The 12,327-nt window shown below is 36.4% G+C and overlaps 1 protein-coding gene across 1 annotated transcript in view; it reads left to right on the forward strand.

The window, feature by feature from the left end:
* WDFY3 (WD repeat and FYVE domain containing 3) overlaps positions 1 to 12,327 on the forward strand; it is a 174,108-nt gene that overhangs the window by 61,696 nt on the left and 100,085 nt on the right. Inside the window, exons 16-21 of the mRNA XM_065878335.1 lie at positions 1,585 to 1,816; positions 3,303 to 3,403; positions 3,554 to 3,772; positions 8,177 to 8,358; positions 10,203 to 10,434; positions 11,784 to 11,944. Of these exons, the coding sequence (XP_065734407.1) occupies positions 1,585 to 1,816; positions 3,303 to 3,403; positions 3,554 to 3,772; positions 8,177 to 8,358; positions 10,203 to 10,434; positions 11,784 to 11,944 (1,127 nt within the window). The remainder of the gene's footprint in view (positions 1 to 1,584; positions 1,817 to 3,302; positions 3,404 to 3,553; positions 3,773 to 8,176; positions 8,359 to 10,202; positions 10,435 to 11,783; positions 11,945 to 12,327) is intronic.

Genomic DNA, 12,327 nt, shown 5'->3' on the forward strand with positions numbered 1-12,327 from the left:
GCTAGGCTAAAAAGCAAATGTAGTGAGAGAAAAAGAATGGGTGAACTGGAGGAATGAGGTAGGGTAATGGCAATCAAAATTGGAGCGGTGAGAAAAGCAAAGAAAAGGACTGTGCCCAAAATTTGTCTCTGGAGTAAAGTAAAGCTTATTGGAGGAAAGGTGATCATAGAAGGGAGGTGTTAGATAGGTTGTTCATGTGGACCTTGAGATCCCCCAGTGCACTGGTAACAATTAGTACAAGGAAGAGGTGAGAATGAAATGCCAGCATTAGTAGGTGGCAGTTTCATAGAGAGGTGTGTGATAGGATTGCTAATGCAGAACCTCCAAGGAAGAGAAGTTTTTGCATTAGGCTGATGCAAGGATGATGGAGAGGGGTGTGTTAGAATGTAGGCACTGCCTACCCATCCAGCATAGACCATGGAAGAGCGTCAGATTCCATCCACTCAAGAGCTGGGGGGAAAGAGTACTCTCAATAGAGAGCTCAGATGCCCTGGATTTCCTCCCAGTGTTAACTATAGTTTGGTGGGTTTTAACTTTACAATTTATTTTGTCTTGTTGTTAGCCATAGTTAAGGTCTTTGTGTTAATGGATTGAAATAACCGTTACTAGTGAAGCAGGAAAGAATGGAACCTAGAAGAGTAGAATGCCTGTTCTTCAAGCATATAGTAATCATTTAGTTCAACCCTTTTTTTTTTCAGGTGAGAATCAAAGAGATTAAACAACTTTCAACCATTATTTCAACCTCAATACTTCCTCCTACAATTTATTATCAGTGATAAGTGAATACTGTGTTTTGGAAACACTAATACCTTTTGAGTTCCAACACAGTTTTATTGGAAAACAGTATTTCAATATTTCTTATCAATTAATATACATCCCCTGCATGTATATATTTTTGTTGTTGTTGTTGTTTTTGTACTTTACGCAGTTCCTTAGAATTGACAAAAAATAGTTCATTTCTCTAAGAATATTGAAATATTTTTATGGTTGCCTGACTGCTTAGCACACTTAAGAGGGAAATAATTAAATTCATGTGGTTTATCTTGAGAGGGAATATTTTCTCCATTACATTTATAATGTATTCCTGAAAGAATAGAATAGCTTGTTTAAATTTTATTTTTTTGTTCTTAAAAGTGTTACCATTTGCATGCATATAGGAATTTTAAAATTCAAGTATTTTTGTGATCACGTGTTTAATTTTAATAGCTATATGGAAAGGATTAAAAATGGGGAGAGGGCATCCCTGGTGGCGCAGTGGTTGAGAGTCTGCCTGCCGATGCAGGCGACACGGGTTCCTGCCCTGGTCCGGGAGGATCCCACATGCCGCGGAGCGGCTGGGCCTGTGAGCCGTGGCCACTGAGGCTGTGCGTCCGGAGCCTGTGCTCCACAATGGGAGAGGCCACAACAGTGAGAGGCCCGCGTACTGCAAAAAAAAAAGACTGGATAATAGCTTTGGAGTTTAAAAATAAAATTATTGTATATATTGAAACTGAAGAGTATATTTAAAATTAATCAGCCTTGTTAAAGTCACTATTTTAGAAATCTATATGATATTTTTCTCAAGAGATTTTCTTTGACTTATAGGTAGTATGATCACATCTATGGAAGGTCTGGGTTCTGATAGTGTCTTCAGCTTACATGAAGATAACCATTACCGCATAAGCAAGAGCCTAGTGAAATCTGCAGAAGGAAGTACTGTACCCCTGACCAGGGTGAAGTGCTTGGTCTCCATGACAACCCCACATGACATCAGACTTCATGGGTCATCAGTTACTCCGACTTTTGTTGAATTTGACACATCCCTTGAAGGGTTTGGGTAAGAAATTTGCCAGGTAGCCAAGCTATATTATATTTCATGCCTCAGTCTTGCCTTTGAGGAATAGATCTTTGGTTTTAAATCTACTTGATTAAAATTTAGTATATGCTATATATTTTCAAATGATTGAGTTCCTTGAGCATGTTAAGATTTTTGGATTTAATTGTTCTTATTTATTATACTAAATAAATTGATATGGTATAGGAGTCAGCAATCTAAGGTGCACAGTCCAAATCTGTTTTTGTAAATTCTCTTTTTTTCTCTTTTTGTAAAGTTTCATGGTAACACAGCCACATTCATTTATGTATATGTGTTATCTATGGCTGCTTTCATGCTAGACTGCAAAGTCATGATGGAGGCTATCTGGCCTGCAAAGCATAAAATATTTATGCTCTGGCCCACTCTAGAAAATGTTTGTCAACCTCTGATTTAGTATAATAAAGTTACAGATAATATGCAAATTAAAATTAGATTAAAAGCTCTTTGGCTAGGTTTTGTCCTTTTTTCTCTCAAATTACCTAACTTAGTATCTTATACATTATAAATCTTAGTATTTTATACATTATAAGTATTCAGTTACTATCACATTAAATGAATAAATACTTTGAAGTGGCAGAAAAACTTAAACAGCAGAAGTAACAAAGAATCTAGGGAGTTCCCTGGTGGCCTAGTGGTTAAGATTCTGGGCTTTCACTGCCTTCGCCCGGGTTCAATCCATGGTTGGGGAACTGAGATCCCATAAGCCGCATGGCGAAAAACAAAAAGAGAGAGAGATTCTCCTCTGCTTATAAAAAAATAAGTTTAAAAAAGCTCTATAATAAAGTATATTAACCATTTAAAAAAAAGAATCTATAGCGAATCTAGAAGAGTATATTTATAAAGTCTGTCTATAATAAAGTATATTAATCATTAAAAAAATATCTATAGTGAATCTAGAAGAGTATATTTATAAAGTCTGTCGTCCTCAAAATGGACATAAACACTAAGAGAGAAGACCTATGTCTATACTGGTTGTTTGTGGGATTCTTCTACATTGATCTAAAGCTATAAATTGTATTTTAAGAACATTGTTGTGGGGTAGTATCGAACAATGAATTAAAACATATTTGGGACTGGGCAAAACTAATCAGGACAGTGTAACAGAGGAGAGTGACTCACTAGAAAGGGGCACAGGGGAATTTTTCTGTGGTGATGAAAAATTTCCAGTGTCTTGAACAAGGTTATACTTTGGTGCATTTTACATGTGCAAATTATACTATTATCTTTTTTAATTTAAATTTTTTAAAATGGAGATTTTTTAAATATATCTTTTGGTACTCACAATTGAAAGAAGGGAAGGACTTTGTTAGGCATCCAGACTTATTCCATGATCTCTTATCTCTGGTTACCCTTAAATAATGGTAGTTTTTTCCACTGTGGTAAGTACATAGTAATAAGAGAAGAAAACAGTTGCTCTCTAATATGTGCGTTTTCTTTTCTTTAACAGGTGCCTGTTTCTGCCCAGTTTGGCGCCTCATAATGCCCCTACAAACAATGCCGTCACAACAGGTCTTACTGATGGGGCCGTGGTCAGTGGCATTGGTTCCGGTAAATATTACTTTATCTGCTTATGAGATTTTTTTTTACCCCAGTAGATTATATTTTATTTAGAGATTTTGCTTTTCTTGGCATCTTTTTAAAATATAAATATGAGTCAACACAAACTCTTTCATTGTTACTTTTCTATTTTCACTTTAGGTGAAAGATTCTTCCCTCCTCCATCTGGCTTAAGCTACTCCAGCTGGTTTTGCATTGAACATTTCAGTTCTCCTCCAAATAACCACCCTGTCAGACTTCTTACTATTGTTCGCCGAGCGAATTCTTCCGAGCAGCATTATGTGTGCCTTGCCATAGTTCTATCAGCAAAAGACCGATCGCTGATTGTCTCCACCAAAGAGGAACTACTCCAAAACTATGGTCAGTATCTGTCTTTTTCTTTTTGCTTCTTGTGACTATTAAAAGTAGCAAACTTCATTTTATTTATTTTTTTAATTTTGTTTTATACATCTTTATTGGAGTATAATTGCTTTACAATGGTGTGTTAGTTTCTGCTTTATAATGAAGTGAATCAGTTATACATATACATATGTTCCCATATCTCTTCCCTCTTGCATCTCCCTCCCTCCAACCCTCCCTATCCCACCCCACTAGGTGGCCACAAAGCACTGAGCTGATCTCCCTGTGCTATGCGGCTGCTTCCCACTAGCTATCTACCTTACGTTTGGTAGTGTATATATGTCCATGCCTCTCTTTCGCTTTGTCACAGCTTACCCTTCCCCCTCCCCGTATCCTCAAGTCCATTCTCTAGTAGGTCTGTGTCTTTATTCCTGTCTTACCCCTAGGCTCTTCATGACTTTTTTTTTTCTTAAATTCCATATATATGTGTTAGCATACGGTATTTGTCTTTCTCTTTCTGACTTACTTCACTCTGTATGACAGACTCTAGGTCGATCCACCTCATTACAAAGAGCTTAATTTCGTTTCTTTTTATGACTGAGCAAACTTCATTTTAAAGGTTGGTTTTAAGGTCCAGCTGGTAATTCTTTTCTAATTTAAATTATTACAGAATAGAACAGGTTGTATAAAATCTTGAATATTGTTTACCAGTGAAATTTTAAGGCACCTTCACTTTCAAAAGAGACTTAGAAAACAGTGGAGAGAGTTCCTAAAATAAGGATTCATCTCTACTTGCCAGGAAATCACAGCTTTTGCTAGGAATGCAGGATGCTTGTTTAATATATTTTAGTAGGGATTTTCATTGGCTGTGAATTCTGCTTAACTAATGAATATTCATTGAGCACCTGCCTACCATATGTGCCACTCTGTGCTAGACACAATAACATTTTAATTACTTTATTCATCACTTACCTTCAAGACTTAATACAGTCCATTTAATAATCCTAATTCACTAATTCCCTCCAGTATGCCATAATGTTACGTTACTATGCAATAGAACTTCAAACTCAAGGCATTCATGAATACCTTCCTAAATGATATGAGTAACATAAAATAGAAATCTCAGTTCACTGAATTTTCTTTGCTCTGAATATAAGCATTTGTGTATGTGTGTGTATATATATATATATATATATATATATATATATGTACCTCTTTTTTATCATCTGATTTTTGTCTTTTAACTGACTAAATAAAATAATAGCACATATTGCTTCCCCTGTGGTTGGTATTCACATATTAATTGAATATGAATGTTACCTCCTCAGTTTGATTGCAAGGCTTTTTGTCTTACTTAGGATTCTTCATCACAGTCAGCACAGAGTTAGGCATCAATACAGTAAGTGCTTTAAAATCCTAGTGGATACTTTATTTGCCCCTTTTGTGGCATTTGATCCTATTGATGTTTTCTTCCTAATTAAAACTATCTGCAGTCTTCAATTTGAGATACCCATTCCTTGTTCTTTCACTACTTCTCTGACCTCTCTTGCAATTTCTTTCAACAGCTTTCTCTTCCATCTTCCCCTTAAAATTAGTATTCTTCAAGCTCTTATGTTTAGTCTTTGTACTCAACCTGTTCTTCATGAGAAAACATCAGTTTCTTTTAGCATTAGGTCTTTTTACCCTCAGGGACTCTGGAGTTAAAGAATTTTAATATGTCTGTGTCCCAGGCTTTGTCCTCATATTTTCAACTGCATATTAAATATCTTAATATGAATAGTCCTCCTGAAAAACTTAAAACTGTAATATTTGTTCATAAAATCTGTATGTATCTCCTTCATTTTCCTGTCTTGGTAACTGACACCCTCACTAGCTGTTATCCCATCTAGAAACCTCAAGTCATCCTTGAAAATACCACCCCTTCTACTAAGTCTTACTTTATTATGCCTCCTTAACATTTCTTGAATCTTCCTTTCCTCCCTATGTCCACTGTCATAGCCTTTGTTTAATATTCTTTATCACTTATCTGGATTTCATAGATTTTAATTCTTTGTTTTGTTTTTGTCTGTCTACCTTACTAGAACTCTTAAGTGCCCATACACAATGTTACTATCTTTGTAATCTAGGCCCTGCCACCGAAAATAGTGCCTAGCAAATATTAGGCCCACAAATATTATATAAAAGTATAAATGAATGAGAAGAAGGAAAAATAAAGGAAGAAAAACACAGATGACTTGAAAGGGAAATAATGAGAAAAGTGAATAATAATGGAGAATTTGGAAAGAAGATAGAATTTAATGGAAAAGTTAAGATTAGATCTAGGGATATTTCAATAAAAAATGTTTTCTAACTATATCATTTTCACTAAATGTAATTTTCAAGACTACGATAGTCTATATATAACTAGAAATTATAGTAACATATACCTTAGTAATACAAACGATGCTACTATTACAAGCATCCGTCCTCTGAACAGCTATAGTCCATTAAGATGCCTAGGTAACTAAAAGCTGTCAGAAACCAGTTGGCTTACCAAATATCCTGACACACCACTGAATGCTGGGTATATCTTAGTTTAAGCCTGAGTCAGAATGTGAAGCCCTCAGAAAATTTTCATAAGTAATATCTTCTACAGTTCTCAAGAAGATTAAGTCTAATAACCAGGGAAGGGAGAGGGAACAGTTCTTGGTTTCACCCATAACCTTTTATCTTTTCATTCACGTCCCTTGGTCCATAACACTAGACCTTTCAAAGCTATTTGACCCTGCTTTTTGCCTAGTTTATTCAAGTCTCTTCCTAATTAGGTCACCTATGGATAAGATGCTGTCTTTGTAGTGGTCTTAACTCATCAGTAGATGTATCTTCTGAATTGTCATTTAAAAATATAATCTTGGGGGACTTCCCCGGTGGCACAGTGGTTAAGAATCCACCTGCCAATTCAGGGGACATGGGTTCAATCCCTGATCCAGGAAGATCCCACATGCCGTGGAACAACTAAGCCCATGCGCCACACTACTGAGCCTGTGCTCTAGAGCCCATGAGCCACAACTACTGAGCCCGTGTGCCACAACTACTGAAGCCCATGTGCCTAGAGCCCGTGCTTTGCAACAAGAGAAGCCACTGCAATGAGAAGCCCACACACCACAACGAAGAGTAGCCCCCGCTCACCACTACTGGAGGAAGCCCGAGCACAGCAACGAAGACCCAACACAGCCAAAAATTAATTAATTAATTAATTAACAAATAATAATAATCTTGATATTTCAGTATATGCAAATATTTTAAGATTCCAGAAGTAGAATATTTTATTTGTGATTCGTTCTTCAAATAATTTAAACTTTTAACTTTCAGTATATTATATGTGCTTGTACTGAAAACTGGTGGGTCTGCTTTAAGATACATGGTTAAGATTAGCTCTTTTTAAAAAATTTTTCTGGGCTTCCCTGGTGGCGCAGTGGTTGAGAGTCCGCCTGCCGATGCAGGGGACATGGGTTCATGCCCCGGTCCGGGAAGATCCCACATGCCGCGGAGCGGCTAGGCCCGTGAGCCATGGCCACTGAGCCTGCGCGTCCGGAGCCTGTGCTCCGCAACGGGAGAGGCCACAACAGTGAGAGGCCCACGTACCCCCCAAAAAAAAAAAAAAAAAATTTTTCTTGGGATGAGGGAAGGAATTAATTTTTAACATCTGGATTTCTGCTGCTGTCCCACCTTCTCTTGAATTCTTATTAAAGATAAATTAATTTTTAACTATCTTAACATTAAGTTAATACTTAACCCATTATTTCCTGGCATGATTTGGCAACATACAGGGTAGCAGAGACAAGCCAGATTAGAGTCAATAGTGATTGCAAATGTTAGCAAATCACCAGAGTTGTCAGGTAAAGCAGGAAACTTGGACCAAAAAAATACCTTTTCGCTCCATAAATCACCTCCTTACTACCAGCTATTGTTAGACAAGGGTCAGGGTGGTACAACCACAAACTAAAATCAGATAGTTGCCCCCTTGTATCATTGAGAGCATAAAGTAAGAATAAAATTTTTAATTTTCTTGGTTGTTTGTCTAACCAGTTCTATAATCAAATGCATCTCAAACTAGGATTTTAAAAGACCTTTTATAACAGACCATGACAGGTAATAATCAACTAATCTCTTTTTGTTGTTGTCTATTGTAACTTTATTTTACTGTCTATTTTATTTATTTTTTATTTCATTAGTTATTATAACTTTATTTGATTATAATTATATGTATCTTGAACAGAACAAAGCACAATATATCCCAGGTTTTAGGTAGTTATTGAATGAATAGGGTATTTTCATTTACATCATCATCATATTATTTTAACATAGAGTCAAAGTCTAGATGTGAATAATTGTTAGGATGAGGATGATGTTAAGTTTTTAATTTCTTTCTCCTCTTCATTTTAGTTGATGATTTTAGTGAAGAATCCTCGTTTTATGAGATTCTGCCATGCTGCGCTCGCTTCCGCTGTGGAGAACTGATCATTGAGGGACAGTGGCATCATCTGGTTCTGGTGATGAGCAGAGGGATGCTGAAGAACAGCACTGCAGCCCTCTACATTGATGGACAGCTTGTCAGCACCGTGAAGGTGAGCGTAGTTGTGCTTATAAATCTCAACCTGCTTTTGTAAGACAGTTTAGGGGTGGGTGTGTTTGCCTGTATGTGTGTTTGCAGGGGTATTGTTTTAAATTGCTGTCTTAATTTTAAGTTGACCTTCAGTACCCATTTAAACAATATGTGAGAGTCATGTGGCTGGTTAATTCAAGTCACTTGATTAGAAAAGACTCAAAAGGAGGGGTTACAGGGTACTAAAGATGTTAGTGAATATGTCAGTGCTTGAGCCAGATTGTTAAGTGCTTTTTCACCAGAGAGAAACCAGTTGGATGGTTGGAAACCAGATGGATGCCTAAATTAAATAAATGATGAACACAGTATTTTGTCACTTCATTGTTATTACTGTATGCAGTCCAGTAGATTCTGTGCTCCTTTAGAGCTGGAACTGTTTGTATTCATCCTTGTTTTCAGATCACCCAGATTAGTCCCTGATAATAATAGTAATAAGGTGTTCCCTTATTGTTTGTTGAATAAATGAATGTATAAAAATTACTCTAGATAGCTGTACTACAGTATTCAGAGGAGAGGCAAGAGAATTAAAGCAACCAGTAAAGAATCAGAAGTTCCTTTTGTGAATCAGGATGAATGCTACTAGTTACTTTCTACCGAATTGAACTAGCAAGCTCTTAAAATTCTTTAGCTTCTAAAAGATGGTATCCATTTTTATAGTGATATCACTTAAAAGAAGCAGCAAAGGTCTACCTTTTGTGTGAATTGAAGTTTTAAAAGCAGTGAAATGGGCAGCCTTTTTGAATACATTTCCTTCCTTAATGATATTTTATTGTGACATTGTGTTTCAGTATGATAAACCCTAAAATGAACTCTGGGAATAGTCATTTATTTTCTTTGTATACAGGATTGTGTTTGAAATGGGCTTGTAGATTCTTTAATAGGTTGCTCCTTCATTATTTTTAGTATCATTGAAAATAAAAATGTCCTCAACTTCTAGAATTGAGACGTAGGAGATTTATTATTAATATATTTACATCATCATCATTACTGTGGCTGTGAGAAGTCACAGTTCTGTGAAACCAACTTTACGTCAAACGTTGGTCTTCATACTCATACTATTAACATCACAAAGGAGTTATATATGGAATAATAAATATGATCTGAAGCTAGGACAGTGTTATGACAAAACAATCCATGGGAATGTTACTCATTCTGTCAAGCGATGAAGGCTGCCTGTACCGCAAGAAGCAACTTGATTTCCTAACCTCTTACACTCTAATTATGTATTTATTGTAATGAATTGAATGATAATTTAAGCATCTTGTCAGTGTAATTTCAAATCTGAGAATATATTTTTCACTGAGATTAAACCGTGTGTGTATAAATTATAACATAGACTATTTTTCTAATACTTTTATAACCCTTTACCCATTATAAAACACTTTGCATGAATAATTTTATTTAACAGACTCATACTGAAGATATCATAACTAATTTCAAGACTGCCTGAATATCATAGTTGGAAAGCTGTTTTTATATCAACCTGAAAATTTCATAGCAGCATCGTTAATTTGGTATGCAAACCAACCAGATAGTAACAGAATCCCTATATTTGACTGTTGCCCTTTCTAGCGTCAGATAGTTTATCTGTATTAATCTGTATTACAGAGTTGGATTACAAATTTCCAACTTGCTGTTCGGGTTCTAGAATCTTGGCCTGCCCTTATGTTTCTCTGCTCAACAGCTTTTGTACATTCATAAAGTTGTATGGCTTAGGATAATGAAAATATACACAAAAAGTGGTTATTTTCCTGGTGAAAGTGTTTTGGGTTGAATTTCACACATTTGCTTTCATTTTCTTTACAGCTGCATTATGTTCACAGTACTCCCGGGGGCTCAGGCTCTGCCAATCCGCCGGTGGTTAGCACAGTCTATGCATACATTGGTACTCCACCTGCCCAACGCCAAATCGCTTCGTTGGTTTGGCGCTTGGGACCCACGCACTTTCTAGAAGAAGTTTTACCTCCTTCAAATGTTACTACCATTTATGAACTAGGACCAAATTATGTTGGAAGCTTTCAGGCCGTATGTATGCCATGTGAGTAACATATTCTTTGTTCATATAGTTGTATAAAACTTACCTCCTGTGGTATAGATGCATGAATAAGTGCATATGTGTAGATTAGGTTATACATTACATTTATCAAAAAAAAGGGCCTTCTCCTCCACTTTTCTTCAGCATGATGCTATTGACCACTCACTCCTATTCAAAATGCTCTCCTCCACTGGTCATCCTATGCTTTCTTGTTTCTTGTCTTCATGCCTAGTCACTAGTTTTCCAGTTTCTCTTGTTGGCTTCAAGATGTGGGTATATACTTTCTAACAGTCTAACCCCAGCCTTCTTCTCTCTGTCATTTCTCCTATTACATGAAGCAGTTTAAAGTATATCTACTCTGGTTAAAGGAAAGAAAGATGGGTCTAGAAAATACACACGTGTATTCTTTAGGTTAGACCAGTTAACATCAGTTTTCCTCGTGTCTTTATTCCTGCAGTCCACTCCTGTTATCCATTCTCCCAAAAGGAATTTAGAATCAGAGAGTTGATGTTAAGCTACAGTTCCTTTGTAGTACTCTTTCCAAATGATGCCTTCCATTGCTTTGTACTCATTCTGCCAAAGTTCTCAGAAGAGTTGGGACAAATATGTTGTAAATGGTAATAATCTTATGGCTAAGTAATTTCTCTTTCACCCAGGTTCTTGATTCAGAGTGTCTGATAATAGCTAACACTGACTGAGCACTTAATGTGTGCTGAATAAGTTAATATGCATGAAGGACATAGCTACTCTGAGCCCTTCACAAGTATTTATTCATCACCTCAAAACACTGGGACTTAGGGGCTGTTGTTTGCATCCCCATTTTACAGATGAGGAAACTGAGGTGCAACGATGTACAGGTCACACAGCTTTTAAGTGATAAAGCAGAGGTTCAAACTTAAACCATCTCGCTTTAAAACTACTTTGCCATGTTGTCTGGAAGAATAAAGAGAGGCATATATGAGGGCTCTCATTGGGAAGGAGGCCTAGTGCTACAAAGCTCATAGACATTCCACTCATTTTCATTCCCTTGTTCCTTGGAACCAAGGGGAAGTGTTTTGTGATTTGTTTGGTAACAGTTAAAACTCTTCCTCTTCCTTTACATTATGCTGTATATTAAGTATATTTGAAGAGTAAAACTTAGGATGTAAAGCTTTATGACTGGATGCTTTTCCTTATTTTCTAATTAAAGAAATAAGAGCTGGAAATTAAATAGTTTTTAAATTTAGCTCCCTTGTTCCACTTTAAAAGATTTTCAAGGCTACCCATTTAAAAACGATAATAAGAATTAAAAAGTTGTGTTAGGATCAGGAGACAAACTGACGATTTTGAAAAGGATTATTCTTCTTTTGAAGGTAAAGATGCAAAATCCGAAGGTGTGGTCCCGTCTCCTGTGTCATTAGTACCAGAGGAAAAGGTGTCATTTGGCCTTTATGCACTGTCTGTGTCCGCCCTAACAGTGGCAAGAATCCGGAAAGTGTACAACAAGTTGGACAGCAAAGCCATCGCTAAACAGGTAAGCAGATTGATTCCCCAGTGGGCTGCTGCTGATTCTCACTGGAAAGATGTTCCAGAGCTTCCTTCTGGGCACCACACAAGTATGAGTGGTTGCTAAAAACAATGCCTTTCATACATTGTTTTGGTTTATTTGCCTTTGAATTTAAGCCAAAACATATTTAGATATATAGTTTAATTTGGAAGAGTGAGAATTCAAGTGCATAGTTTATATTAATTCTTATATTTTTATTGGCAATTAAGAAATCAAACTTTAGGAAACTAAAGGCAACAATTGCTATTTTTAAGGCTGTAATTTTTTTCTGGATAACCTACTAAATGCCGGGCACCATTTTGTTCATGACATAGCAGTAGATAAAGAGAAAATCCCTGCCTTTACTAAGG

The sequence above is a fragment of the Phocoena phocoena genome, chromosome 5 (genome assembly GCF_963924675.1).
Source record: "Phocoena phocoena chromosome 5, mPhoPho1.1, whole genome shotgun sequence".
Lineage (NCBI taxonomy): Eukaryota > Metazoa > Chordata > Mammalia > Artiodactyla > Phocoenidae > Phocoena > Phocoena phocoena.